The sequence below is a fragment of the Myotis brandtii genome, unplaced genomic scaffold, assembly GCF_000412655.1.
Source record: "Myotis brandtii unplaced genomic scaffold, ASM41265v1 scaffold17, whole genome shotgun sequence".
Taxonomy (NCBI): domain Eukaryota; kingdom Metazoa; phylum Chordata; class Mammalia; order Chiroptera; family Vespertilionidae; genus Myotis; species Myotis brandtii.
In genome coordinates this window covers 6,820,855-6,846,438 of record NW_005356259.1, presented here as the reverse complement: position 1 = coordinate 6,846,438, position 25,584 = coordinate 6,820,855, and the positions used below count along the sequence as shown (strand labels likewise).

General features: G+C 57.2%; 1 protein-coding gene across 4 annotated transcripts in view; it reads left to right on the top strand.

The window, feature by feature from the left end:
* Positions 1 to 25,584, top strand: part of ADCYAP1R1 (adenylate cyclase activating polypeptide 1 (pituitary) receptor type I) — a 46,521-nt gene that overhangs the window by 15,468 nt on the left and 5,469 nt on the right. The window contains exons 4-17 of one of the 4 annotated variants that reach the window (XM_005862939.2): positions 326 to 433; positions 3,002 to 3,022; positions 4,084 to 4,125; positions 5,406 to 5,518; positions 6,132 to 6,229; positions 6,580 to 6,712; positions 7,563 to 7,716; positions 8,110 to 8,170; positions 8,662 to 8,731; positions 11,886 to 11,977; positions 15,043 to 15,126; positions 18,915 to 18,995; positions 22,105 to 22,234; positions 24,877 to 24,918. In XM_005862939.2, the coding sequence (XP_005863001.1) occupies positions 326 to 433; positions 3,002 to 3,022; positions 4,084 to 4,125; positions 5,406 to 5,518; positions 6,132 to 6,229; positions 6,580 to 6,712; positions 7,563 to 7,716; positions 8,110 to 8,170; positions 8,662 to 8,731; positions 11,886 to 11,977; positions 15,043 to 15,126; positions 18,915 to 18,995; positions 22,105 to 22,234; positions 24,877 to 24,918 (1,229 nt within the window). The remainder of the gene's footprint in view (positions 1 to 325; positions 434 to 3,001; positions 3,023 to 4,083; positions 4,126 to 5,405; positions 5,519 to 6,131; positions 6,230 to 6,579; positions 6,713 to 7,562; positions 7,717 to 8,109; positions 8,171 to 8,661; positions 8,732 to 11,885; positions 11,978 to 15,042; positions 15,127 to 18,914; positions 18,996 to 22,104; positions 22,235 to 24,876; positions 24,919 to 25,584) is intronic. The other 3 variants (XM_005862942.2, XM_005862941.2, XM_014536987.1) reach the window with 3 other exon arrangements.

Sequence of the window (25,584 nt, the reverse complement as noted above, 5' to 3'; positions counted from 1 at the left end):
GACCTCACCTGGCAGAGAGGCCCTCTCTGCACCAGTGTGTATGGACCCCTCTGCAGCATGGGGACCCTCTCCCGACTCTCCATGCTCTGCTGTCACTGATCGGTCATGGTCATTACGGGCACTTCCTCTGCCCCCCCCCCCCGAGTAAACAAAGTCCACAGGGTGCCCTCCTCCCCTCCTCCCCGTCCTTTCCTGGTGGACTCCCATCCCATCGCCTTCCCCACACCCATGATGCTGGGCCTAGGGGCCGTCCAGGGAGCTGAGGGGACCAGCCCACTGAGGTGCCCGCTGCCAGGGCCTGGCTCACATGCTCTCTTCCCCACAGGCTGCCCTGGGATGTGGGACAACATCACGTGCTGGAAGCCCGCCCGCGTGGGCGAGATAGTCCTGGTCAGCTGCCCCAAGTTCTTCCAAATCTTCGATCCAGACCAAGGTGGGTTTCGCCCGCGCCTCTTCAGGCCACACTCAGCCCCGCCCGCTCCCCGCAGGGGCCCCAGACCTCCCTGGGACACGAGCACCAAGGACACGGCTGCCCTACAGGCTGATAGCTGTTCCCAGGGATGCGGGGATGGGGCCACACGCCACCTCTACACAGGGACACACAGGCTTCCCTCAGGCGTGGCTGCCCGGTCCACGTGGGGGGTGTGACATCACGGGTGGGGCACAGCTGGGCTTTCACACACGGCCTCCATCACTCACCCCTGCTGCAGGCCTTGGGCAAGGCCCTCACCCCTTTGTCCCCTAGTCTGTCAAACAGGAATGTGGTGGGTCACTGGGGACTCGAGTGATACACGGGGGAGTCACTTAGTGCGGGACTGGGCACGTTTTAATACCCAGTGGTAATTGTTAACTGATGTTATTGCCATCACCACTCATCTGGAGACCCTGAGGGGCCCAGAGAGACACACACAGACACACAGGGAGACACCTCAGGCAGTGGACACAGGACGCTCCCCCACGTCCACACTTGCTGGCGTCCACACTCGCACACCACTCAGATCCAGGCACAGGGCCGACCTCACCGTCAGGCAGGCGCACTCGTGCGCATTAAGCGGAGTGTGTTCTTGGTCCTCCCTGACCTGGGGCAGCGATGCGGGCTCAGGAGAGGAGGAGCTGGGGTCCTGTCCCCCAGGAGCCCCTGGGCTGCCTGGGAGAGGACGCTGGGCACACGGGAGCTGTGTGACATGCAGATGCCAGCTTGGGTGACCGGTGTCTGATGGCTGCCTCCCTGCGAGGAGAGGCTGGGTGGGTGCAGTGTCATAAGGAGCTCAGCCTGGGGCGTGTCTGTTGAGGTGTGTATGTGGGAGCTACTGCAGTGCCCTGGAGTTACTCAGGGGCCCCAGCCGATGTGGGAGACCTTGGGGTGGGCAGTGATGGGCTTTGTGACTCAGGATATAGGGAGGCGGGGCGGGGAGAAGGCAGCGGGCTATCTGCAGGCCCCAGGCTGTGGTGACCACATCTCTGTGGGGAGTGGTCTGAGATGGCATCTCTCCTTTGGGTGTGAGATTGTTTCCTCCTTCCCTTGAGGCCTTGTGGGCTCCCAAAGAAGGTTGGTGTCTGGCCAGATCACTGTGACCCGGAGAAGAGCCTAGAGCCAGGCCCTGGCCCTACATCGCACCCCTGTGGGTGTCAGGGGTGAGCTGAGTGCACTGTTGGGGGCGGGGCTCCAGGCAGGTGGTTTACTGAGAACGATGTGGGCCGGTGCTGACCACTGAGCCCTGGGCAGGGGCCTCGCGGGTAGGAGGGTCTGAGTCACGGGTGTGGTCATGCACAGGTCACTTGTGGCCTGGGCCTCGCTTCCTCCTTCACCTGAGGCTTCGGTCGATGTCCTAGTAGTAGGGAGTTCCCAGACCCCAGGCCACTACAGAGTCCTGCCGGCCCGGCCCCTGTCCTGCCTGAGATAGAAGCAAATTCAGATTTTCCTGGAATCCTGCCAACCTTGACTCTGCCTGGATGGCAGGTGCCTGCAGGAGACAGTGGCAGCATGCTGGGTGCCAGGCCTGTGTCTCAGGGTTCCATCCTATGACCAGAGAAGGCAGGATGTAGCTGCAGTGCCCGCCACCTTGCCTCTCCCTTCCCCCGCTTCCCCTTCTGGGGCCTGTTAGCCACACCCCCTACCTTCAGACCTCCTGCCAGCCCAGAAAGAGGGTGGCAGACAAACTCTCCCATCCTGACACCTCGGGCCTGGGCGTGACCACGTGCTGTCTAGAACGGGACAGGAGGTGAACTTTGGAAGCTGAGACGGAGGAGGGAAGTGAGTGCAGTGTGAGTGGTGGGACGTCAGGCATGTGGCAGCCCCGCGATGCAGCCCAATCTCTAGAATTCCTTCCTATAGAAGCCAGGTTAATCCCATCCTCCGTTCATGGACTCCTGTCATCAATTCATCTACTTAAAGTTTACTGAACATCTCCTCTGGGTCAGGCACCATGGCAAGACTGCTTCTTTCCAACAATAAAAATAAGGCAAAAGGAATCAGCAACAAAATAAGATCTTCTTGAGATAAACTTCCCTTCAGACGCCAGCCCTCCCCCTGGCAGTTGCACCATGAGTGTGTTATTTACACCTGACTCATAACAGCTCATTAAGGCAGGCCTTTTAGCATCTCCATTCACACAGCTGAATTAGTGAGACTTGCTACAGGGACTTGGAAAGTTGCAAACGGCACTTCTCATGTTAGCTCTGGGTTCCCAGGGCTGCCCCTGGCGTTCTCATCGGGGTGGTTGCTGCTTTGCAGGCTGTGGAGCGACAGGAGAACGCTCTGTTCTCAGGCGCCTCTGCTCATTTCTCTAACTGTGTCCTGTTCCCGAGGGAGAGGTAGATGTCTCCAGTGTCTGGCCGGCCTCAGCTTGTAGTCCTCATGGCTCTGGGCCCCAGCAGACCCTCGCCCCAGCGTTTGGGGGTGAGGTGGGGAAGAAGGAGGGGGAGGAATTGGGACCCAGTGAGAGCAGACCCCACTTCAGCCCTTGCTCACCTCTGCGTTCTCTCCCTTTCTCTGTTTCAGTCTGGGAGACAGAAACCATCGGTAAGAGGAACCCCGGAGAGGACAGACTGCTGTTCATCTGTCCATCTGTCCACCCAGCTTGATAATCTATCCATCTGTCCATCCAGCTGGAGCCCGGCTCTGACTGCTGGGAACGGGTGGGGGTGGAATGAGAGGCTTATCAGGGACCAGGTTCTCCCCTCCCCCTTCTTTCCCCCTTGGCCATCCTCGAGGTGGTTTGGGGGGGTGGAGACATAGGAAGATGGAAGATGCAGCCCTTGGCCTCAGGGTGCTCATGGGCTTGTTTGGGAGGACCAGACTCACTCATGGAGGGGTTAACAAGCCCACCACACACGTATGTGCAGGCCTGAATGTATGCGTGAGCCCACACAGATACTGACATCCCCAGTGGCTGCAGAGTTGGAATGTACAGCAAGCTCCAGAACCAAAGAGACCTAAGGATGCCGCATGCGGGCAGAACAATGTAAAGGTGCAGGGAGACTTCCTGGAGGAGGCGGCATGTCAGCTGGACCTTGGGAACAGGATTTAGAGAAGTAGAGGGGAAATGGAGACTCATTGCTAGTAGGGGCATCAGCATGGGTGGAGGTGGGGAGAAAGAGTCAGGAGAGGAAGAGAAAAAGGTCTGAGGATAAAGTCTTTGAAGTTCTGGGTTCCCTTTGATGAGAGCGGTTTGGAGGGGTGAGCACCAAAGAGGAGGGGGACCAAGCCCAGGACTCGTGTGGCTGTTCCTTGCCTTGTCCTTGAAAAGGCCCAACCATCCCTTTTCCTTCCTCTCCCACTCTGGGGGAGGCCCTCTCACCGTCCTGACAATGTCCCATTTCCACTTCCTGTGGTCCAGGGAGGAGAACTGAGTCATCAGCATCATTAGAGCGTAGAAATACAAAGCCAATGGATTGCCGGTGGGATGTGCAGTGTGTCAGGAAGGTGTGGGTGCAGTGCTGGGCTGCCTCCTGGCTGAGACCCCACCCCTCGTTCTCCAGGCCAGGGGAGCTTGGCCTTCCCGCGTGGGGGGCCGGCAGTGGGCAGCCCTGGTAAGCTGATGGCCGGGTGTTCTGACTCAGGCCCGTGTCTCTGTTTTGCAGGAGAGCTTGGTTTTGAAGACCTTAAGTCCTTGGACCTCTCAGGTACGTTGGGATCAACCACCTGCTGGCTAGAGGAGGGGCATCTGCTGACCTGTGAGCAGGGGGACCCCTCTAGCAGGCCTGGCTCTGCCTCTCTGTGGCTGTGTGGCCTCTGGAAGGTTCTTTTCCTTCTCCGATAAGCTGTGGGTCTTCTCCGTGGAAGTTTGTCCTCAAGTGCCCAGACAGAACACCGTGCCTACAATGTTAGGGGAACACAGATCTCTCGAAGCCCCATCGTGGACTCCAAATAAAAACCTCCTGGATTAGGTGGCCCCTGACAGCTGGGAACTCCCCTGTGTAGAATGGTGGTTCTCACACTTTCACGGTGGCCTCGACCCCCCAGGGGGCTGGTGGAAACCCAGATTCCTGGCCCCCGCCCAGAGTCACTCATCCCGTGGGCCTGGGTGGGGCCTGAGAAGGTGTACGTCCAGGCAGTCTCCCAGGTGATGCTGATGGGCTGGTCTGGGGAGGCGCCCACTTGGAGAAGCCGGGCCCCGAGGTCCTGTGCTCCGTGGAATCGCTGGGGGGAGAGAGCCGGGTGCAGTCACCGGGGCCGTCACTACGGTGCTGACCGTCTGGAGGGCAGTACAACAATGGAGTGGCCAGTTCATGGCAGAGTTCGGAACAGAGAGGCTTCTGCTGTCCTGGGCCCACACTGTGTTATTAAAAGGAAATGTAAAGAAGGAGAATAAGAGGGAGGAAAGAGCGTATACCTCAGGACACTTTTTTAAAAATTGTCATTTTGAAGTAACTTCCCTTTCTTCTTCCCACCACCATGACGTGGGCAAAGTGGAGAGGCGATGAGGCCCAGGCAGGGGAGGAATGTGGCCAAGGCCACGGTCCCACGGACACCCGGACTCTGAAGAGGTGGTCACGGGGGCTTGGGAGGAGCCTGCCAGTAGCAGCTGAGCTGGGTTTGCTGGAGCAGGAGCAGTTGTCTTGGAATTGTGAGCAGAAGCGATTCTCTCCCTGGGCCTGCGGACGCCCCGCTGCCCTGGGTCACAGGACTCAGAATCCCAGGCACCGTGGAGGCCAGTCTTCCCACTGGGCCAGTCCCCTCTCCCCTTGTTAAGAGAGCAGCTTGCACCTCCCCCGACCCCCATGCCCTTTGTAAAGGCCCAGCCTGAGGTCATCAACAGTCACTATTTCCAGGCAGACAGTGGAGGATTTCAGGAACCTGAGTGGCCATGCTCCCCAGGAACCCCAAGTATGGAGTGACTTTCGAATAAGAATTTCAGGGCCTCTTAGGTCATCTCTGTGCCTGTGTTCTCCTTCCGCCGCAGGCATGAGGGTGGTGAGCCGGAACTGCACGAAGGACGGCTGGTCGGAGACCTTCCCTCACTATTTAGATGCTTGTGGGTTTGATGAATATAATGAATCTGAGTCTGGGGACCAGGTGAGTGTGTGCTCCCCAGAGGCAGTGGGGGTGGGGTTGAGGATGCGGTGGAAGGGTGTTCCCAGCAGAGGCTGTGACTCCTGGTGGGACGATAGGCATCTCAGGTCCCCAGGCAGCATGTATGAGCACCCACCGTGTCCGGATGCTCGGAGGGTAGGACTCTCATTCACTCATTCTGGACCGAGAAGCAGCCGGTTTGCTGCCTGAGCTCCTGCAGCGCTCACCATGTGCCCCCACCTCCCCGGCTACTCCTCTGGGACACCCAGCCTTCCTGTGGCCCAGCAGCAGGAGGGTCATTGCTGGGCCCAGCAGGGGGCTTCCTGGACCCTTGTCCAGGCTAAGGGGTGACTGGATTGCTCAGAGCTCCTGCGCTCAACAAGCATTTATGGAGCATCTGATGAGAGCAGACACACTACAGAGGGGAGGAAGCCACTCAGTGGGGGATGGGGGCTTGGGGAGGTCTCAGAGGTAGAGGCACTGAGCAGGGAGGAGGTGAGATCAGCAAGAGGAGGGAGGAAGGAGGGGCTGGGCGGCGGGCCCAGAGGGGGGAGACTGGGAGACTGGGCTGGGGGCCGGCAGACCCTACATGGAGCCCCACCCTCCTGTGCCCCAGAGTTACTACTACATGTCGGTGAAGGCCCTGTACACAGTTGGCTACAGCACGTCCCTCGTCTCCCTCACCACTGCCATGGTCATCTTGTGTCGCTTCCGGTAAGATCTCCAGCAGTGACCCAGTGAGCGTGCCCACTCCAGCTCAGAGTCCTCACCATGCCCCCTGGACGTCAGCCCTGGAGCTGGTGGGCGGGGCTTCCCGCACTCCCAGGATAGGGGGTGGGAAACCTGACCCCAGAGAGGGCAGCTGGCCTGTCCAGGGAGGAGGCCTACTTGCCTCGCTTGTGCCTTCCTGGTTTACATAGAGGGCTTATGGGCTGGGTGATGGGGGCCTGCAACTTAGAAAGCAGGAAGGTGGGGGTGGTCAGGGTGGGAGCCCATAGCAGCCCTGAGTGCGCCGCCGCCGTGCTGTGGGTCACCCGCCTCAAGGCCTCTCCCTCGCTGGGCAGGAAGCTGCATTGCACCCGCAACTTCATCCACATGAACCTGTTCGCGTCCTTCATGCTGAGGGCCATCTCTGTCTTCATCAAGGACTGGATCCTGTATGAGGAGCAGGACAACAACCACTGCTACATCTCCACTGTGAGTGCCCGGCCAGGGACATCCGGGACGTCCGAGGTCCGGGGTTTTCCCGCAGGTTAACACAGTCCCAGCGAACAGGGAAACCCAGGAGAGATCACCAGGCCACCGGTAGCCAGGGACTCGCCTGCTTGAGGCCATGGCCTGGCCCTCGGCACCTGCGTGCAGTTGGCAGAGCAGTTGGAGGTCAGGTGGAAAGGCCGGGTCCCACTTGGCTAGGATGCACACAGGCTCACCGAGGGCTGGCCTGGGCTGGTTACCGACCGCCCCTGATGGAGCCCAAGGGCTGTGGGCTGGCATCCTCCTAGACCTCCTCCCCAGACCTCAGACCTCAGGTCAGCAGAGAAGATGGGTTTGGATGGGGCAGGAGGGCAAAATCTGCCGAGAGCACAGGACCTTGGCCCGGAGGCACACTTAGAGCCTGTGTTCTCTGTGAGATTTCTGGGGGGCCCGGGGTACCTCCTCTACCCCTGTGATGTCTAAAGCCCTCATTTGACGAAGGGGCCTCCCGCAGGGACCTGCCTACTCACCTAGCCTGTGGGGCCTGGGAAGGGGCAGGAAGATGGGGAGAATGAGCCTGGGGAGGGGGCTCAATGCTCACCCCTACCCCGTCCTTTGCTGACATGGGCAGTGTTGTCTCCGTGAGTAGCTTCGACTCTGAATCATGGGCAACTTTAAACTTTTCCCATGGGTCGGAAACTTTTGAGTGTTTCCGACCCATGGGGTGTGAGCCTGAGCAGGCCAGAGCTGAAGGGCCCTTGGAATTCTCCCTGCTCTCGGGGCTGGTTCTCAGGGCTCGGCGGGGCAGGGGATGGGGGCTCATGTCACCCTCCCTCTCCGGCCCCCTCGGCAGGTGGAGTGCAAGGCCATAATGGTTTTCTTCCACTACTGCGTCGTGTCCAACTACTTCTGGCTGTTCATCGAGGGCCTGTACCTCTTCACCCTGCTGGTGGAGACCTTCTTCCCCGAGAGGAGATACTTCTACTGGTACACCATGGTTGGCTGGGGTAGGTCTGGCTGTGGCCTCGGGGCCAGGCATGTCCTCGGTGCCCGTGGGGGAGCGTCAGACCAGAGGAGGAACTTCCCTGTCCCTTCCCCCCTTGCCCCAATGCCACACACCTGCTGCTTGCACTCTTTCCTGCTCTTCCTGCCCCCAGAAAGCCCACCTCTGAGAGGACATACTCTGTAAGGCGAGCTAGCCCATGGTCAGCGGGAAACATGGACCTCTGGGTATAAGGAACAGTTAGGGTCCACAAACTCCACGTCTGAGAGGGAGCCATGCCTGTGGGTCAGAACCCCATGTCTGAGTGGGGATGATAGCCACAGGGAGCCCCAAGTCTGAGGGGGACATGGCCTGTTGGCGCTCCTGTTACCACGGGGCTCCTTTGTTGCTCTTGCAGGGTCCCCAACCATCTGTGTGTCGGTGTGGGCTGCGCTGAGGCTCTACTTTGACAACACAGGGTGAGTGCGTGCCCGAGTGCCAGGCTGGTTTTCTGTGTGGGTTCTCCATGGGGGACCCCGCTTTACCGGCCCCAGGCAAACGATACCAGGCTGGGCACCCACTGTGCCCTGAGCCGCCCACAGGTGGGTCCACCCAGCCACACCTCAGCCAGAAGGCAGTGGGAAGGAGCATGGCTCAGAGCCCCGCTCTGTTCCTGGGCCGGAGCGGAGCATCCGCTTCCTTTCAGGGGTGGGAGGACAAGTGCAGGGGAAACTCGCCCCCCAAGGGGCCTAGGTGTGAAGGAGAAGGTGGCCCTTGCCCAGGAGCCCTGTGGTGACCCTGACTCTTGGGCTGCAATCCCTGCTGAGGGAAGGCCCGCAGCACCTGAGACCTCACCTTCCAGCCACCCCTCCTCAGGGAGCTGCAGGGGAAGCACCAGCCAGGGCCAGAGACATGGTCCTGCAGGGGCCCTGTGCCTGAGCATAACCTCGCTTCTCTCTCTGTCTCTCAGCTGCTGGGATATGAATGACAGCACTCCTCTGTGGTGGGTGATCAAAGGCCCCGTGGTTGGTTCCATAATGGTGAGTGCCCTTGGGACAAGGAGCAGGGAAGAGGTGGCGGCGGCTTGGGCATAAAGGCACGATGGGAGAGGAAACCTAAACCAGCCTCCTCCCTTCTCATGGCTGCATTGTATTCTGCAGCATGGATGTACACATGCTGTAGCTATCCTGAGAGCGTTGGTCATTTATATGCTCCCATTTTTCCTCATCGCAAAAGATACCACTAGAGAGGGTTCTGTGCATAATTGTGGACAGTCTTTTGGGGCAGGGGGTAAAGGTTGCTCAATGCTTTAATAGGCATTTTTTCATGTTGCTAGTGCCGCAGGGCATTTTCCCAGATAGTTGTTGACAATTTGTTTTTATTCTGGTTATTACCTTTTTATTTATTTTTTTATGCTTATTTTTCTAGCCCCGTTGTTGTCTGTCTCATTGTTTGAAGGATAGTAACACTACATTCGGTACACGTGTTGTAAGTGTGTTTCCAAGACGGCATAACTCTTATGCAGTCAAACCCTCAGGCTTCCTCTTTCCACATTCCGAGCCTTGTTTCTTGCTTAAGGAGGACTTTCCTGACCTATGACAGAAAGATATGCTTCTTAATTGTTTTGTCACATTTTTGTCGATTGGGTTATTACATGCTTTAGTCCGGCTGAAATTTTATTTCCTTGATCTGAAATGATACCTAATTTTATCTAATTTTATTTTTTCCCCCCTAGTGGATAGATGTTCCAGTCTCTCAATTATTTCTATTGAATAGATTATCCTTTCTCCATTATGTTGAAATGTCATTGTATCTTAAACGCTCACTGTATTTTATTTGGTTCCAGATTTTCAGTTTGATGTTACTAATCTACTAGCTTCTTCCATGGTCAGTACCCCACTGGGCTAGTTACTATAACTTTAGCATGGTTTCATATCTGGTATGCTAATTTTCCCTTCTTTATTCTTTTTTCTTTCAAAATCTTCTTGTAGATTTTCTTTTTCAAGTGATTTCAAATCCTTTGGCAAGTTGCAAGAAAATAGTCTAATTTCAATTTTTATAGGAATTAAACTGAATTTATGAACTAATTTGGAAGATACAGTCCCACCTTTCCCCCAGTTATCCACTGTTTTGCTTTCTAAGTTTTAAGCTCCCTACAGTCAACCGTGGTATGGAAACAATTTTTTAAAAAAATATATTTTTATTGATTTCAGAGAGGAAGGGAGAGGGAGAGAGAGATAGAAACATCAATAATGAGAGAGAATCAGTGATCAGGTGCCTCCGGCCTGTCGCACACTGGGGATCGAGCCTGCAACCCAGGCATGTGCCCTGACTGGGAATCAAGCTGTGACTTCCTGGCTCATAGGTCGACACTCAACCACTGATCCACGCTGGCCAGACTGGGAAAAAAATTTAAAAGAAAAATTCCAGAAATACACAATTCATAAATTTTAAATTGGACGCTATTATGAATAGCGCGAAGAAATCTTGCGCTGGGTCACGCTGTCCGACCCCAGCATGGACCGTCTCTTTGTCCAGTGTATCCTCACTGTATCGGCTACACACCTGTTAGTCAAAGCAGCCATCTTGGCCAGTGATCAGACTGATTATCATATTTTGAGGGAGAAAAAGACCACATTCACATTTATTACAGTATATTGTTGCAATTGGTCTATTTTATTATTAGGTATGGCTAATCTCTTACTAAGCCTAATTTATAAATTAAACTTTATCACAGATACGTTTGTATAGGAAAAAACTTGGATATGTAGGGTTTGGTATTCTCCACGGTCTTAAGCATCTATTCAGGGTGAGGAAGGAGGGATGACTGTAACTGATATAAAGACTTAAAATAGTGAGTCTTTCTCTCCAAGAACATGCATGCATCTCCATTTATTCAGTGTTTCTCATAGAGACGTTTTGTACAGTTTTTTTCAGTTGTCTTTGTAATTTACCTACAAGATAAATCCAGCCAGTCTGGATTTATTCTTTCATTACATGTTTTAGTAGATTACTATTGATAGATAGGGAAGCTTTTAGTGTTGTTGTTTTTCTAATTACCTTTTCCCCCTTTGAATGGACTTATGCAGTTAGCAGTGTTTACTAAGCTAAATTCCAGGTACCGATGAGAGCGGTAGAGTACCTGATGAGCAGGCTATTGATAGATAGGGAAGCTTTTAGTGTTGTTGTTTTCTAATTACTTTTTCCCCCTTACGCAGTTAGCAGTGTTTACTGAGCTAAATTCCAGGTACCGATGAGAGCGGTAGAGAACCTGATGAGCAGCACCCTGCCCTCACATGGCATGCTGTATAATCCCAACAGCTCTGTGAAAACAAACAAACAAGACCTAAAATGGAAATGTATTTTTATTGACCCGGTCTACCTTTTCTCCCTGTTTTTTTTTTAATAATGAATTTTGGTCTTTCTTAATTTTCTTGTATAACTGTATAATCCCAACAGCTCTGTGAAAACAAACAAACATTTTCTTGTATATGTTACATTTGTGGTACTCTTTCCCTAGCCTTTGATTTGAATGCTTAATTATTTTATCTTCAGCATTTATCATTTTTTTAGTAATTGTTGGGCTATCGTTTTCCTTGGAGCGCTGCTTTGGCTGCATCGGATGTTGCCGTGTGCTCCTCTTGCGGTGCCTCGTTTCTATTTATTTGCTCGCCTCCCTCCTTCCTCACCAGACATATTGCTCCCCACTTCGATTAGAGAGTTTTTGCCCTGATCTGTACCTGCAGGTAAATGCTGCTGTCACCATTCCCAGGCCTTGGATGGATAAGGGGTGTGGTTGTCCATTCTGGCCCCCCATATTCAGTGACTGTGACCTTGGCGTTCCCAGCAGCCAGCTCTCACCTCTGTAGCAGCCTCTTCTCTTTCTGTCTGGCATCGGAATGATTCCATCACCTCAACCCTATCTGCTCTCTCTCTCTCTGCCAGAAATTGCTCACTTTCCTGGCTCACTAATGATATATTTCCCATTTCTTGGTACTCCTGTGGAATTTTTCTGTGTCTGTCTCTTCTGTCATTTCAACCATATGAACGCCGTTCCGAATTCTGAGTCTAGCTGGGATTTCGGCTGGATGGGGATGGGGGACCCTGTTGGAGGGATAGTGGCATATGCAGAGGCAGGAGTGTGGACAGGCTCTGCCCAGGATCATTTCCATCGGCTTTTCCTTTGCTCCTCAGGTGAACTTTGGGCTCTTCGTGGGCATCATCTTCATCCTCGTGCAGAAACTTCAGTCTCCGGACATGGGAGGCAACGAGTCCAGCGTCTACTTGTAAGTACCACCGTGTGAACGCCATCGTCCCCTCCGCCAGCTGAGGGGGCCCTGACGCAGGCCACCGGAGGACAGGCCTGGGTTTAGGGGACAGGGTAGCCTAGCGTGAGCTTTTGCAAGATTCCTTTCTGATTAAAGTGCCTTTGGAATCTAGTTGCCCATCTCTCCTCAGCCAAGCCAGCACCTCCTAATCCACATGGCGATGACATACATGGAAGGGAAAAGAGATTGGAGGAGACTGGCCGATGACATGTCACTCTAGGAAATCAAGACGGAAATTGCCAGGTTCCCGAGGGTAGTTAGGGTCTTGGTTGCTCAGAAGTCGGATTTCCTTTGGGGATCTCGGTTCTCTGGGAAGCTCTGAGCGCCACTGGCTGCCTGCTGGTCCTGTCCCAGCCCCTGTGTGCAAGTTGCTTCAGCCCCACCAGCAGGTCACGTGGACGTTCTCGCTGGTCTGGGTAATGGAAGGAGGGAGTCTTTTTCTTCTCCTCCCCTCGGAGAGGAGCTGTACTTTGGGGTCTGGTCCTCCCCCTAGAATTCCCTCTTCCCTGAGCAAAGGAGCATCTGATACGTTTTGGATTGATGGGGTTTGCAGGCCACCTCTTAGCATTGAGTGTAGGGTTTTCTTCATTCACCTCCACTGCCTTGTGGTTTGTTCCTACAAGTGTTCCTGCAGTCGTGTCCCCAGCAGTGTATCCCTGCTTGCTGCGGCCCACCCTGTCCCACCCCGTCCCAGCCTGTCCCAGCCCTCGACCCACCCTGAGTCAGACTGAGTACCTTCTACCTGACTCTTCTTGCCTCATGATCAGAAGCATGACCATGACCAGCTAGGTGTGTGGGGAGTGGAGTCACTTCTGATGCTGGGGCAGAAGGCCAGTTCCCTGTGGGTGGCTGGAGGGGCCAGATGGGCACAGAGAATCTGGGGGCAGTCTCTGGGGTCTGTCTGTGGGCGGGGGATGAGCCACAGGTGTTGCTTCCTTGGCTTTTTAAGAGGAGAGCAGGTTAGAAGGAGCTGAGGTATTCTCATTGCATCTGTGGGGGGCTTTGTCCTGCCTTCATCAGAGACCCCAGAATTTTAATAGCTGCCCAGTGGACAAGTGGGGCAGCAGGCAGACCCCAGCAGAGGGCTCCCCCACCCAACCATTCTCCTGAAGAGAAAGAGAGAGAGAAGGAGAGAGAGAGAGAGAGAGAGAGAGAGAGAGAGAGAGAGAGGCAGAGACTGCTCAGAGAGCCATCCTAGGTCCTTTCCTCAGACTCCTTGCGGCTTCCCTTGTCTGTCTGTGCAGCCCAGGCACCACCCCTTGTGGAGCCCTTCCCCTGGGGTGGGGACCAGCACAGGGCCTCGCGGGGTGAGCTTTGTTTTGTCTGCATAGAGGATGATTCCATTACACTGGGAAGGAACCCCCTCCTGTTTTGTTATTCATTTACTGTTGTTTCCTTTTTTTCATACTTTTGCAAGTTCCTATCAACCTCTGCTTATACGTGTATGTCATGTAGTAAAAAAATTATTCACCCATCATGTCATTCAGTTTCCCAGGCCTGTCCTCTGCATCGAACTAAGTGTCCTAGAGAGGCCATTCCTGCCTGTTCCCAGGTCTGGCCAGTGGGGCCCTGCTGCTCTCCTCCCCCTTCCCTGTCTGGTGTCAGGTTCTGTGTCCTTGTGTCTAGTCCCAGTTTCCTGCTCGAGGGTGGATTGGCTCCCACCGAACTAATCTCAGATCCCTGATGCCAGTGTGTAGCCGAGTCAGCCTCATCGCTCCTTTGGGCTCTGGCAGCTTCGGCCACCCGGCCCCGGGTCCTGGTAGAATCCGTCTCTTCTTCTGAGGTCCCGGGACCCCTTCTCTGGACTTCTCCCCGCGCCCCCTCACTCTGCCTGTGCAGACACACAGGCCCAGCCACAGCCTGAGTAAGGACACGTCCATGTCGCTGTGTCTCGGGGAACAGGGGCCCGAGGAGAGGGAGAGAGACTGGGGAACGGGCAGTCGCTGGAGCAGTCAGAACACTCGACATCTGTTGGTTGTTTGTCTTCTGAGGGCCTGGTGTGTGGGCTCCGAAACAACTACCATGGTCACATCAAAGGTCACTGACCACAGGTCACCACAACCAATACAATGATAACGACAAAGTTGAATATTGCAGGAATTACCAAAATGTGACAGACACGAAGTGAGCAAATGGTACCAATAGACTTGCTCAACTGAAATCAATAAAAATATATTAAACAAACAAACAAACAAGCAAACAAAAAACCTTTTAATCTGTAAAAAACACACACCATCTGTGAAGTGCAACCACACGAAGGATGCCTGCACATGTGAACGTACATGTTTAAAGAACCCGCTAAGGGCTTGCTTCTCTTGTGTAAAAAGTCTTCTCACAATCTCAGCAAGTCCTTTTTATAGAGAAAGCGAAGCATGGGCTCATCTTAAGTCCTAAAGGTTAAACCCTTGGATGGATGTGGTCTGCACATGGGGGGCGGGGGGGTGGGGGTAGGACCCATGCAGGACAAGGGTCAGCTTGATCCTATTCAATTCAGCGAGGGTCTGAGTCAAGGAGGCCCTGCTTCGGGAGTGAGGGGTCATGAAAGGGACGGTGCTGCAGAGGGTCTGGCGAGATGGGCGTAGAAATGTCTGCATGCACATGTAACCCCCGTGTTGCAGCCGAGGGAACTGGTTATCGGTGAAGGGCAGGGAGTCCAGTGGGGAAGCGTGAAGGCATAGCTGCGCTGCAGGCAGGCAGGCCCTGCACCCCAGGCTCCACTGTACCCCCATTCCCGGCCTCAGGGACGTCCCAGGCAGAGGAGGGTGGTAAGCAAGTATATAAACAAGGCTTCCTGGAAGAAGAGGCCCCGGGGTTCCAGCCTTGTGTGAAGCTGCCCACCGGAGGGCATTGAGCTGCAAGGGGTCTGCTGTGGGCAGGGAGACGGTGGGGGATTGGAAGGGGCAGGGCCCGTGGGAGAGGGTTTGAGGGCGGTGCCCCTGTCCCCTTGGGTGACCAAGTATGTGTTGGGCTGAGAAGCCCTTCAGACCTACCTACAGCTTTTTGGTTTTTTCCTCTGTTTCCAGAACAAATATAAGCCTGGGAGTCCCCAAGAAAGCCCGAGAGGACCCCCTGCCTGTGCCCTCAGACCAGCATTCACCCCCTTTCCTGTAGGTTGGTGCCAGCGGCTCAGCTGATAAGGGTGTGTCCTCCGTAGACCAAGACGGCGCTCTCGGCCCAGCCTCCCACGGACCCGGGGGCTGGGCGGGGGCATGAGCCCCCCACACTCTCTCCCTGGTGCTCCTCGTATAATGAGCATCCGGGGTCAGGACTTGGGCGTGGAGTGCGGGCCTGGGTCAGGGCTCGGCTTGTGCTCAGGCTCTCCCTGGTCTTGGACAGGGGTTAGGGCTCAGCCCGCCCGGGGTCAGGGTTTGCCTGCCTTTCCCTGGGACCAGCGTTTACCTCTGTGAGAAGCAGGGGCTCTGAAGGGGAGGGGGAGGCTGCAGGGCAGACAGGATTGCGCTGAGTGGCTCAGGCCAGGTCCTGAAGGAGGGCTTTATCCCCGGTGGGCTTCCCACGGGTGGGCTTCCCACGGTATGGTGGCATCGGGAGCTGCCTCTTGGGTCTGGTGTGGGGGAGGGAAACCCGATCTGCATCCCCCTCAGGGACCCCACAGAGGGTCTCCGTGGTCCCCGGGTAAAGGAAGGAGACAAGAACAGACACGGTGATGTCCTGGGTGGCTCAGCAGGGCCGTCGTGTACCCAGGGTCAGGAGGATGACATTCACCTCTGCAGACAGGCCTTTCCGGGCTGGGCGGAGTACAGGCAGGACGCTTCCAGTCGGGGACTCGGGCACCCCGCACGGCGCCCGGTTCTCATGGGCTCCATCTTCCACTACTAAAGCACCCCCTCCCCTGTCTCGGAGCACCCCAGCATCCCAACTCCTGTTAGGGATTGGCAGCAGGGAATGGTTACCCCCATTTTGCAGAGAGAGAAACTGAGGCCCAGAGAAGGAAAATGGCCCCACCCAAGGTCACAGCTGGGCTTCTGGTAGTGGTACCAGTGTGGGGTGGAAAGCCCCCCTGGGGACTGGGTTGGGTTCTGGGGGTTCCCAGCATCTTAGCATAGGGGGGACCCTCTAGAGAATGTTCAGTTCAGACCACGACATCCTGCGGGCTGGGCATATCCAGTGCCACACTGGTCACTAGGATGAGGGTGCACAGACGGGGCTGCCCACGGAGGTCTCCCTGCAGGGGTCTCGGCTGCATCCGGTCAGGTGTTGCCTAGGCCCACAGCCCGGCGGCCCCGCCCTCGAAAGGCACTGAAGCATCGTGGAGTCTGGCCTGAGACCAAAGCAGGGGCCCAAGGAACCAGGTGCTGCATCCCTGGTTGTAGATGGGAGAGCCCAGACCTGGAAATGGCTTTGACCTTCCTGTGGACGGACAGCAAAGCCTGGCAGGACCGGGCCGGGAGCCGGGCTCTCTGCCCTCCTGCCACGGGGTCTCCCTCGGAGACTGGCTGGCGCTGGTCACCAAGAAGCCCCACCCAGCACCCTTGTCTGAGTTTCTTACCTTCCTTGGATCCAAATCAGAACTGAGTGCGTCCGTCGGCCTGGGCTTCTCTCCCCCTCGTGGTTAAATTCCTTTTCCCTCCTTCACTAGTTGCTGTGGCTGGCAGGGAATCTGACGTCTTTCTCACGCCTGTCTCTGGCTTCCTGCCGCGCTCTCGTGTTTCTTGTCTGCGGGTCCTTGTGGGCAGTCGTTGAGGATTTGGGGGAGGGGTGTGTTTTGGAAGAACAGCCCTTCCCTTTGTCCCTAGATCCTTCTGAGAGCCCTCCCCGGTGCCAGCCCCCCCCCCTGTTGCTCCCTGCACCCCACTCCCCATCAGAGGCACACGTCTCCCAGGGGCTGAGTTCCGGCCTCCAGCCTAGGAAGCGGGGAACGTGTGGGAGCGCCAGGAGGAGAGACCTCAAAGGGGAGCAGCTGAGGCTTTAGAATTCTGCGTGCAGCTGTGTCGGAGGCTCATCCGAGATTTGGGCTCTCGGGCTCCTGGACCCGGTTTCTGTGCCACACGTAGGCCAAGGTTGAGGGGCCAGGCCGCTGACCTTAGGGGAGAGTCGCCACCCTTTCAACCTGGGGGAGGCAGCAAGTACACGTGAAGAGTAGGATGGCTTCCATTCCTGAAAGCCCGACCAACCTTTTACAATTACACTTACATGTGTATGTGATGAGAGGAACAGCGGCGTACGTGCGTCCATCTGTCTCTGTGTGCATACGAAGCAGACCTTTGACATTCATTGAGGTCACAGGAGGAACCGTCTCCAATGCAGGACTTGACTTGGGCCACCGGGGGATCGTGTGCAAGTGCCGGTTCGGAGCTGAGGTGTGGGTGGCACCCGAGATTCTGCTTTCTAAGGAGCTCTCGGCGGGGGGGGAGGGGGGGGGGCTGCTGCTGCTGGTTTGGGACCCCACTCTGGGTAGCCGAGCATCGTGTCCCACATCCTCATCTATAAAATGGGCCGTTCCGCCCACCTTCCAGCACGGTGGGAATTGAGAGATGCTGTTAATTAAGTGAGAACCCCACCCCCACACTGGGACACTGGGGGACCTCGGTTGGCTCCATCTTAGGAATGTGTGATTCGAAGGTTTGCCTCAGTAGAATGACATGTCCCCCAGGCCAAGGACCCGCAGACTGCTCTCAGAGAGCTGGACTCACAAATGACGAAGCTGTGAGCCCTTCCTGCATTTCTCTTATTGTATCAGGCCCCTCAGATCGGCAGCCACGGGCAGGTTCCCGGGCTCAGGCCACGTGGTGCCTGAGGAGGGTATGTGGAGCGGGCGCGTCTATTGCAGTCTTAATCCCCCACGTACGTGTTTGTCCGAGGAGGAAGAGAAGTGCCCAGGGGTGTGCCACCCCAAGCATCCACAGGGCAGAGAAGGGCTGGAAGAGATGGGCGTTCCGCGTGAGCCTCTGCAGAGGGAGGCTCGGCCTCTCCCACTGGCTGTCCAGCTAGACTGGACCCCGGGCCCACATGTAGATGCCCCTGCAGATGACTTGTTTCTGCAGGCAGAGGGGCAGTGCCCAAAAGACGCCCCCTCAGCCTCAGCCCCTGCCCATCAGACTTCTCTCAGGAGGTTGAGCCCGAACAGTGCTGTGCGCTGGGACTCTCAGCGGCGCCGGATGCCCGCGATCTGTGCTGACCCCGTGGCACCCAGTAGTACATGTGGCTGTCAAGTCCTTGCCGTGTGGCGAGGGCCTGTGAGGAGGTGGCTTTTTTATTTGATTTAATTTAAACTCAGCCACAGATGGGTAGTGGCTGTCACAGTGGATAGGTCTGGTCTGGACTAAGTCTGTTCTGTCCAGGCCACCTCTGCGCCCCTGTATGCCTGCCCCGAAGTGCCTGGGGGCTCAGGAAGGTTCGGGTGGAAGAAGAGAGGTGTAGAGGGGAGACGGTGGCCATCGAGTCGGGCTCTGTAATGAGCCCACAGCTTGCCCGGGTCCAGGCTCAGTCTGCCAGGGCTGGGCACCTCGAGATCCATGGTGTTTCCAGTTGCTCAGCTCTCTGGGTGACCTCGGACAAGGCCGTGCCCTGAGCCCAGAGCTGCCCCTAGAGACAGCTTCTGGCTCAGAGACCCAGCCGAGGCCCCACCTCTGAACACGTGTTCTCTTCGAGCCCCACCCCCTACATTATTGGTCCCAGTGTGAGTGCTCATGTGTGTGTGCATGTCCATGCACAGACGTGTACATGTATGGGTGTGTGTTTCCCTGTCCTGAGCTGACCCTGTCTTGGCCCTCGGCTTCCTCATTCTCCATGTCACTGCCCGGTCCTCTCTCCACACCCTCGGCTCCTCTGCCCTCCCCTCCCTCCCCGTGGACTCTGTGGCTCTAAGTCCCACCTCAGTTTCTCCATTGCCCGGTTCCCCCGGCTGACACCAGTGCTGATCTTGTCGCACCAGCAGCTGCGTGCAGAAATGCTACTGCAGGCCAGAGCGGGCTCAGCAGCACTCTTGCAAGATGTCAGAACTGTCCACCATTACTCTGTAAGTGTGCGTGGCTGTGGCCCGTGTCCTGGAGGGGAGGGGGGCGCATGCCGCCACCGCCTGGAGCCCGCGTCCTGCCGCTGGACTGGGGAGAGCAGAGCACAGTGCCCCCAGCCCCGAGCCCCCCTGGCTGTTGCATGTTGACCTCTGTGTGTCTTGTGAGTTCTCTGCACTCTTGGGGGCGGGGTTGTGGCACGGGAAAGGGGGCCGTGGGGATGGAGCCGCTGGGGCTTGGCTGCTGCCTTGATGTGTGGTCTTTCCCAAATGTCTTACTTCTCTTGGCCGAGTCTTTGGAACTGCTAAATTATTTCTGCTAGTCTTAGAGCTTGAGTTCATAGGGTTGGTTCCCCCACCCGGGACAGGGACTCTCACTGCAGCAAACCTCACTTACATTCACGTGCCCGGTCTGTGTTCACTCTCTGAGTTCCCACCACAACCTCATGAGGTGGGTACTTGTTTATCCCCATTTTACAGATGTGAAAACTGAGGCATAGAGAAATGGAGTGACCCACTCCAGGTCACATAATTGGCAGGGTGAGGACTTGAACCCAGGGAGTCCTGTCACCTGGCCCCAGGGTGTCTCTGGCCGGAGCAGCCACCTCGTTGGACATCCTTTTAAGTGGGATGAGCATCTCTGACTGTGGGAAGCTGTTCTGGGTATTTTTCTGCCATGGATGCCCCTTAGGGACAGGGGACAGACGCCAAGGGCCCGTGTCACTGTCTCTGGGTTAATCAGATCAGATGGTGATTCTGTGACTGTCCTCAGAGGGGCGTCCCGAGGCTCACACCGTATGTCCCCATTCCAGGGCCTCTGGCCACCTCCGAAGGGCAGAGGCCCCAGAACTCTGGGCCCAGAGATCTCCCCACCTGCCTCCACTTCCCCATCTGCCAGAGGGTCCCTGGGATGCGCTGGGTCCCCAGCAGACTCCCCGCCTGTTCCGGGCAGCCTTAGGGCTGCCAGAGGGAAGGTGCTATCCCTGGCTGTGCAGCGGGCACCTGATACCAGTCGCCACACTGGCCAGGGGCTGGGCAGGGCCGGAGCCCGTGCCCGAAAGGTCACTGTGTCTCACACACTGACCCCTGGCCATCCACCGCCACCACAAAGGCTGGAGAGGGTGGCCCTGTGGTGTCCAGGGCGCTTTTCAAACTGCAGGGAGAAGTCCCTGGGAACGGGCCCATTTGTGGGAGAAGAGCTGGAGGGAGGAAGGCAGGGACCACAGGCACGTCCCAGGGCACCTTCCCTCCTGAGTCCCCCAATTAAGCTGCTCTTGCAAAGTAGCCCCTTTAGGGAGCGTCACCGAGGGGCCCCCAAGATAAACACATGACTGCATTTCTAGGCCACTTGCCTCTTCTTTTTAAATTTTCATTCATTTTTTTGTGTTAAGTATCTTTTTATTGATTTCAGAGAGGAAGGGAGAGGGAAAGAGAGATAGAAACATCAATGATGAGAGAGAATTAGTGACCGGCTGCCTCCTGCATGCTCCCCACTCAGGATCGAGCCTACAACCCGGGCATGTGCCCTGACTGGGAATCAAACCGTGACTTCCTGGTTCATAGGTTGATGCTCAACCACGGAGCCACACCAGCTGGGTTTAAATTTTCATTCTTTAGCTAACACTCCCTGCTGTCTTCGGTGCCAGGCTCCAGGTGCCAGCAGAGGACCGAGTGCCCAGGTCACCGTCAGTGTAAGGACTGAGGCTTTCAGACCGGCTGTGCGGCCATCTGTTCCTCCATGGACAGGCCCTGGGGGTGGGCGCTGTGCCGGCACGTGCTGCCTCAAGGCCAGTGGGGATAGTGAGGTGCCAGCCGCCTTCAGGAGCCGCAGCCTGAGAGGGAGAGCAGACGATGGAGGGATAGACCCTGCAGCACCGTGCCTGGGCCCAGATGGGTGCCTGCTCAGATCCTGCTGGCACCAGCCCAGGTCTGAGGACGCCAGGTCTTGCAGAATGGGCTGCCCGCAGGGGGAGTGGGGTGGGCGCCCAGCCCTTGAGGGGCTTCATCTCCCCAGGTTACCCTCCCCTTTCTCCTTTTCTCCTTCCCCCCGTCTCTTTCTTCCCTTCCCTCCTTCCTTCCCACTGGGAAGCCAAGGGCCTTAATCCGGCTCCAGGGATTTGCTTCTGAGATCCAGAGCCCAGACTCCACAGAACATTCTGCCCCAGAAAAGCTGGGATGGGGAAGAGGAAGGGATGCACGGTGTCACTGCCCCAAATCCCATGGCAGCCCCCACGCCCAGCTCCCCGCGTGGACCCAGCCTCCCACTCGCCCCCGACTCAGCCAGTATGCTGGGGTGGGTGGAGATGGGGTCCCATGCTTGGAGACCCTCTGGGAGCCCCCTTTTCACAGGGCAGGGCCCACAAGGGCACCACTGTGCACACCCTTGATGTCTCACGGAGCTTCTGTGCCCCACCCCTCAGAACAGAGCCCCTCCCACCGGGCCAGGAGCCAGGGGCAGGCAGAGGAACCCAGAATTGCTGTTTTCTGGGCAAGAGGTCTCCACCCCCACGCAGACAGCTTTCTCTCCCGGGTGGCAGGTTTCTCCTGCTTGAATGGGAATTGTTCATGCCCACAGTCAGTAGGTCCTTCCGCCCAAGTCTCTCCTTCTGTGGCCACTCCCCCAACCCCCCACCCACCTCCCCCTGTCCTCAGCACCTCCCTGTCACTCTCCATGACTAGCCCCAGACTCTCTTTCAGGCCCGGGAGCTCCCTTTGCAGCAGGAGACTGTGGGCTTTGCCGAGGGCCCATCACGTCATCACTCAAGCCTTCCACATCCCACCCTTGTATTTGCCCTGCCTTCGCTTTCCCCATGAGGGGTGTCTGTAAATCACATACGCACATGTGCACGTTTAGTGGGTCTGCAGGATGTGGCCTACAGGGACAGGAGCCCTGCAGACTGGGGGCTGTCCCCCCACCCCCCAGAGCCTCCCAGGGAGCTCTGGGGTGCGGGCTCTGTTGGCCACCTCCCCTCCTAGGCCCTGTGTACGTGGGGAGAATCCTGAAGGAGGGTCCATGGACAGGGCTCTGGGGAGAATAAAGGGGTTCTCTGCCCTCCACGGCTCTGGCCCAAGCGCTGGTGGCCCCCAGAGTGGACGTCCTCCTCTCTCCCGACAGGCGGCTGGCGCGGTCCACCCTGCTGCTCATCCCGCTGTTTGGGATCCACTACACGATCTTCGCCTTCTCTCCCGAGTATGTCAGCAAGAGGGAGAGGCTGGTGTTCGAGCTGGGCCTGGGCTCCTTCCAGGTACGTGCGGGGTGGGGGTGGGGGGAGCTCACAGGGATCCAGGGCCCTGGCCCTAACCTGCTGGTGGTTCTAGAAGCTCCTTTAACCTGAACTGGGCCTCCAGGATTCCATCTCTGCCGTGAGAGCACTAGACTAGCCGGGGCTGGGAGAGCCCCTGCTGCTGCTGCACTCTGGCTTCTGTGAGAAGACCCTGGTGTCTCCTGTCACTGTGGCCGGGTGCCCTGAGCCAGGCCTCTCTTGACAGATCTAAGACGGTGGCTCCCCATCCTCATCCGCGCTCCAGGTGCCGACAGGGTGGCCTCCAGAGACCTCTGTGTCCCCGTCCTGACTCCAGTCTGTGGACTGGGCACCCCGTGAGCGCTGGGGCTCTGTGTTGCCCAAGTCAGGGCCCTAGGACAGGACCTGGCCACAGAGCGCTGAGCGAGCGGAACTGGTGGGAGAGCACGCGGGCATATAAATAAATGACCCACGGGGGGTGGGGGGGGGAGAGAGAGAGAGAGAGAGAGAGAGAGACACTAGGGACTCCATCTGTGAAGGACTAAGAAGGTGGGTTGTAAACAAGTGAGCGACGGGGAGGTGGTGTGACAATGCAGAGTGAGCAGCTGAGCAGATGGGCACACGAGTGGGCCGTGCAGGCAGGGCTGGCTCCCCGGAGTGTCCCCAGGTTACAGCAGAGAATCTGTCCTGAACCCACGTGTTTAAACATGTATTTGACTTGGAGGGTCTGAAAGGTCCTCTGTGTAACTGCCTCGAGTGTCTCCCTCCCCCCATCCTAATTCTTATGCTGATGAAACTGCCGGTAGAAAGACCAAGCCTTAGCTTGGGAGTCAGAGGCTGGGTCCTGTCTCAGCACAAGAAATCCGAAGGCAGAGAATTCCGTAGAGAACACGGCAGGGCGCCGGACCCTCCTGTGCGCAAGCACGTGCTCACGGTGTCTGGGTGCTTGTTCAGAGTGTGTGCATTGGGTGTGCGTGCGCAGAGTATGTGCATTGAGTATGCGTGCGCGGAGCGTGTGCACTGGGTGTGTGTGCGCAGAGTGTGTGCATTGGGTGTGTGTGCGCGGAGTGTGTGCATTGGGTATGTGTGCGCAGAGTATGTGCATTGAGTGTGCGTGCGCAGAGCGTGTGCACTGGGTGTGCGTGCGCAGAGTGTGTGGCCTAGGGAGGGGTGCATATAACACAGGGCTGGGCTGTCCTGCTGGGTCTGCCCTTGCGGGGCCTGCAGGCTGCTTGGGGAGCCCAGAGGACATTCTGGGGTATTCAGGGGAGGCCTCGTGGAGGAAGAGGGATCCATCGAGCTGGCCTTTGGGAAAGGGAAGGACTTGGCCAAGGTGTGAGCTCGGAAGCCAGGTGTGTCAGAGAGAGAGAGAGAGAGAGAGAGAGAGAGAGAGAGAGAGACTAGGGACTCCATCTGTGAAGGACTAAGAAGGTGGGTTGTAAACAAGTGAGCGACGGGGAGGTGGTGTGACAATGCAGAGTGAGCAGCTGAGCAGATGGGCACACGAGTGGGCCGTGCAGGCAGGGCTGGCTCCCCGGAGTGTCCCCAGGTTACAGCAGAGAATCTGTCCTGAACCCACGTGTTTAAACATGTATTTGACTTGGAGGGTCTGAAAGGTCCTCTGTGTAACTGCCTCGAGTGTCTCCCTCCCCCCATCCTAATTCTTATGCTGATGAAACTGCCGGTAGAAAGACCAAGCCTTAGCTTGGGAGTCAGAGGCTGGGTCCTGTCTCAGCACAAGAAATCCGAAGGCAGAGAATTCCGTAGAGAACACGGCAGGACGCCGGACCCTGCTGTGCGCAAGCACGTGCTCACGGTGTCTGGGTGCTTGTTCAGAGTGTATGCATTGGGTGTGCGTGCGCGGAGCGTGTGCACTGGGTGTGTGTGTGCAGAGTGTGTGCACTGGGTGTGTGTGCGCAGAGTGTGTGCACTGGGTGTGTGTGCGCGGAGCGTGTGCACTGGATGTGCGTGCGCGGAGCGTGTGCATTGGGTGTGCGTGCGCAGAGCGTGTGCACTGGGTGTGCGTGCGCAGAGTGTGTGCATTGGGTGTGTGTGCGCGGAGCGTGTGCACTGGGTATGTGTGCGCAGAGTATGTGCATTGAGTGTGCGTGCGCAGAGCGTGTGCACTGGGTGTGTGTGCGCAGAGTATGTGCATTGAGTGTGCGTGTGCGGAGCGTGTGCATTGGGTGTGCGTGCGCAGAGTGTGTGCACTGGGTGTGCGTGCGCAGAGTGTGTGGCCTAGGGAGGGGTGCATATAACACAGGGCTGGGCTGTCCTGCTGGGTCTGCCCTTGCGGGGCCTGCAGGCTGCTTGGGGAGCCCAGAGGACATTCTGGGGTATTCAGGGGAGGCCTCGTGGAGGAAGAGGGATCCATCGAGCTGGCCTTTGGGAAAGGGAAGGACTTGGCCAAGGTGTGAGCTCGGAAGCCAGGTGTGTCCATGGGAGGGGCTCCCTCCTCAGCCAGGTGGCTCCATGGCTGTGGCCGTCTTGGTGGAGCAGAACTTTCTCATCCCAGCTTCCCGGGCGGCAGGCGGCCCATCCAAGTGACCGTGTTATTCTGCTCCCTGGTCGCTCCTGCCCACTCCCGCGCACCTGCGTGGAGGTCCTGGCGGGCACGCTCAGGTGTCCTTGCTCTCTCTCCCCAGGGCTTCGTGGTGGCTGTTCTCTACTGCTTTCTGAACGGGGAGGTAAGTCCCCCCTCTGGCTTCTCAGCAGTGGAGGTGGGCTCACTGGGGAGAGACAGGGTGCCGCCTGCTGGTACACAGGGCCCGTCATCCAGACCGGGGCACTGCCAGGCTCCCAGACCGGACTGGGGGTGAGGGGTGGGGATGGGGTGGCATGGCGCCAGGGTCTCCTGAGAGCCTCCTCCCCCCGCCCGCCCTTGTGCCAGACTTTCTCCCACTTTGCTGCACAGCCGAGGCCCAGCCTCTGGAGCAGATCCCGCCCCCCCCCCCCACTCCCCGCATAAAGGCATCAGCTGCAGAGGCAAACCCCTGGGAGGGCTCTCATAGGATGTGCCTTAGTAAAGAAGAACGGAAAGTGAGGAAGGGCAAGGCAGAGGAGTGGTGCCCTCCACTCAGGACGCTGTGGTGGGCAGGGGTGCTGAGCGGGGAGCTGCCCAAAGTTCCGCGCTGCTCCCAGCAGGCAGCCGGCCCAAACCCGCCCCTGTTGGGAGGGGTCTGTGGGGACTTGGCAGAGACCATGAGGAGAGGCCTGGCTCCTTCTAGTGATGCTCACGTCCAGTGCTCTGCTCTTGGGGTCCCCAGATCTCACCTGTTAGGGTGATGCTTTGAGCGGAGCCCAGACCAGAGGTGCTGAGGTGGTGGGGCTGGGGGTGGGTGGGAACTCGTGGC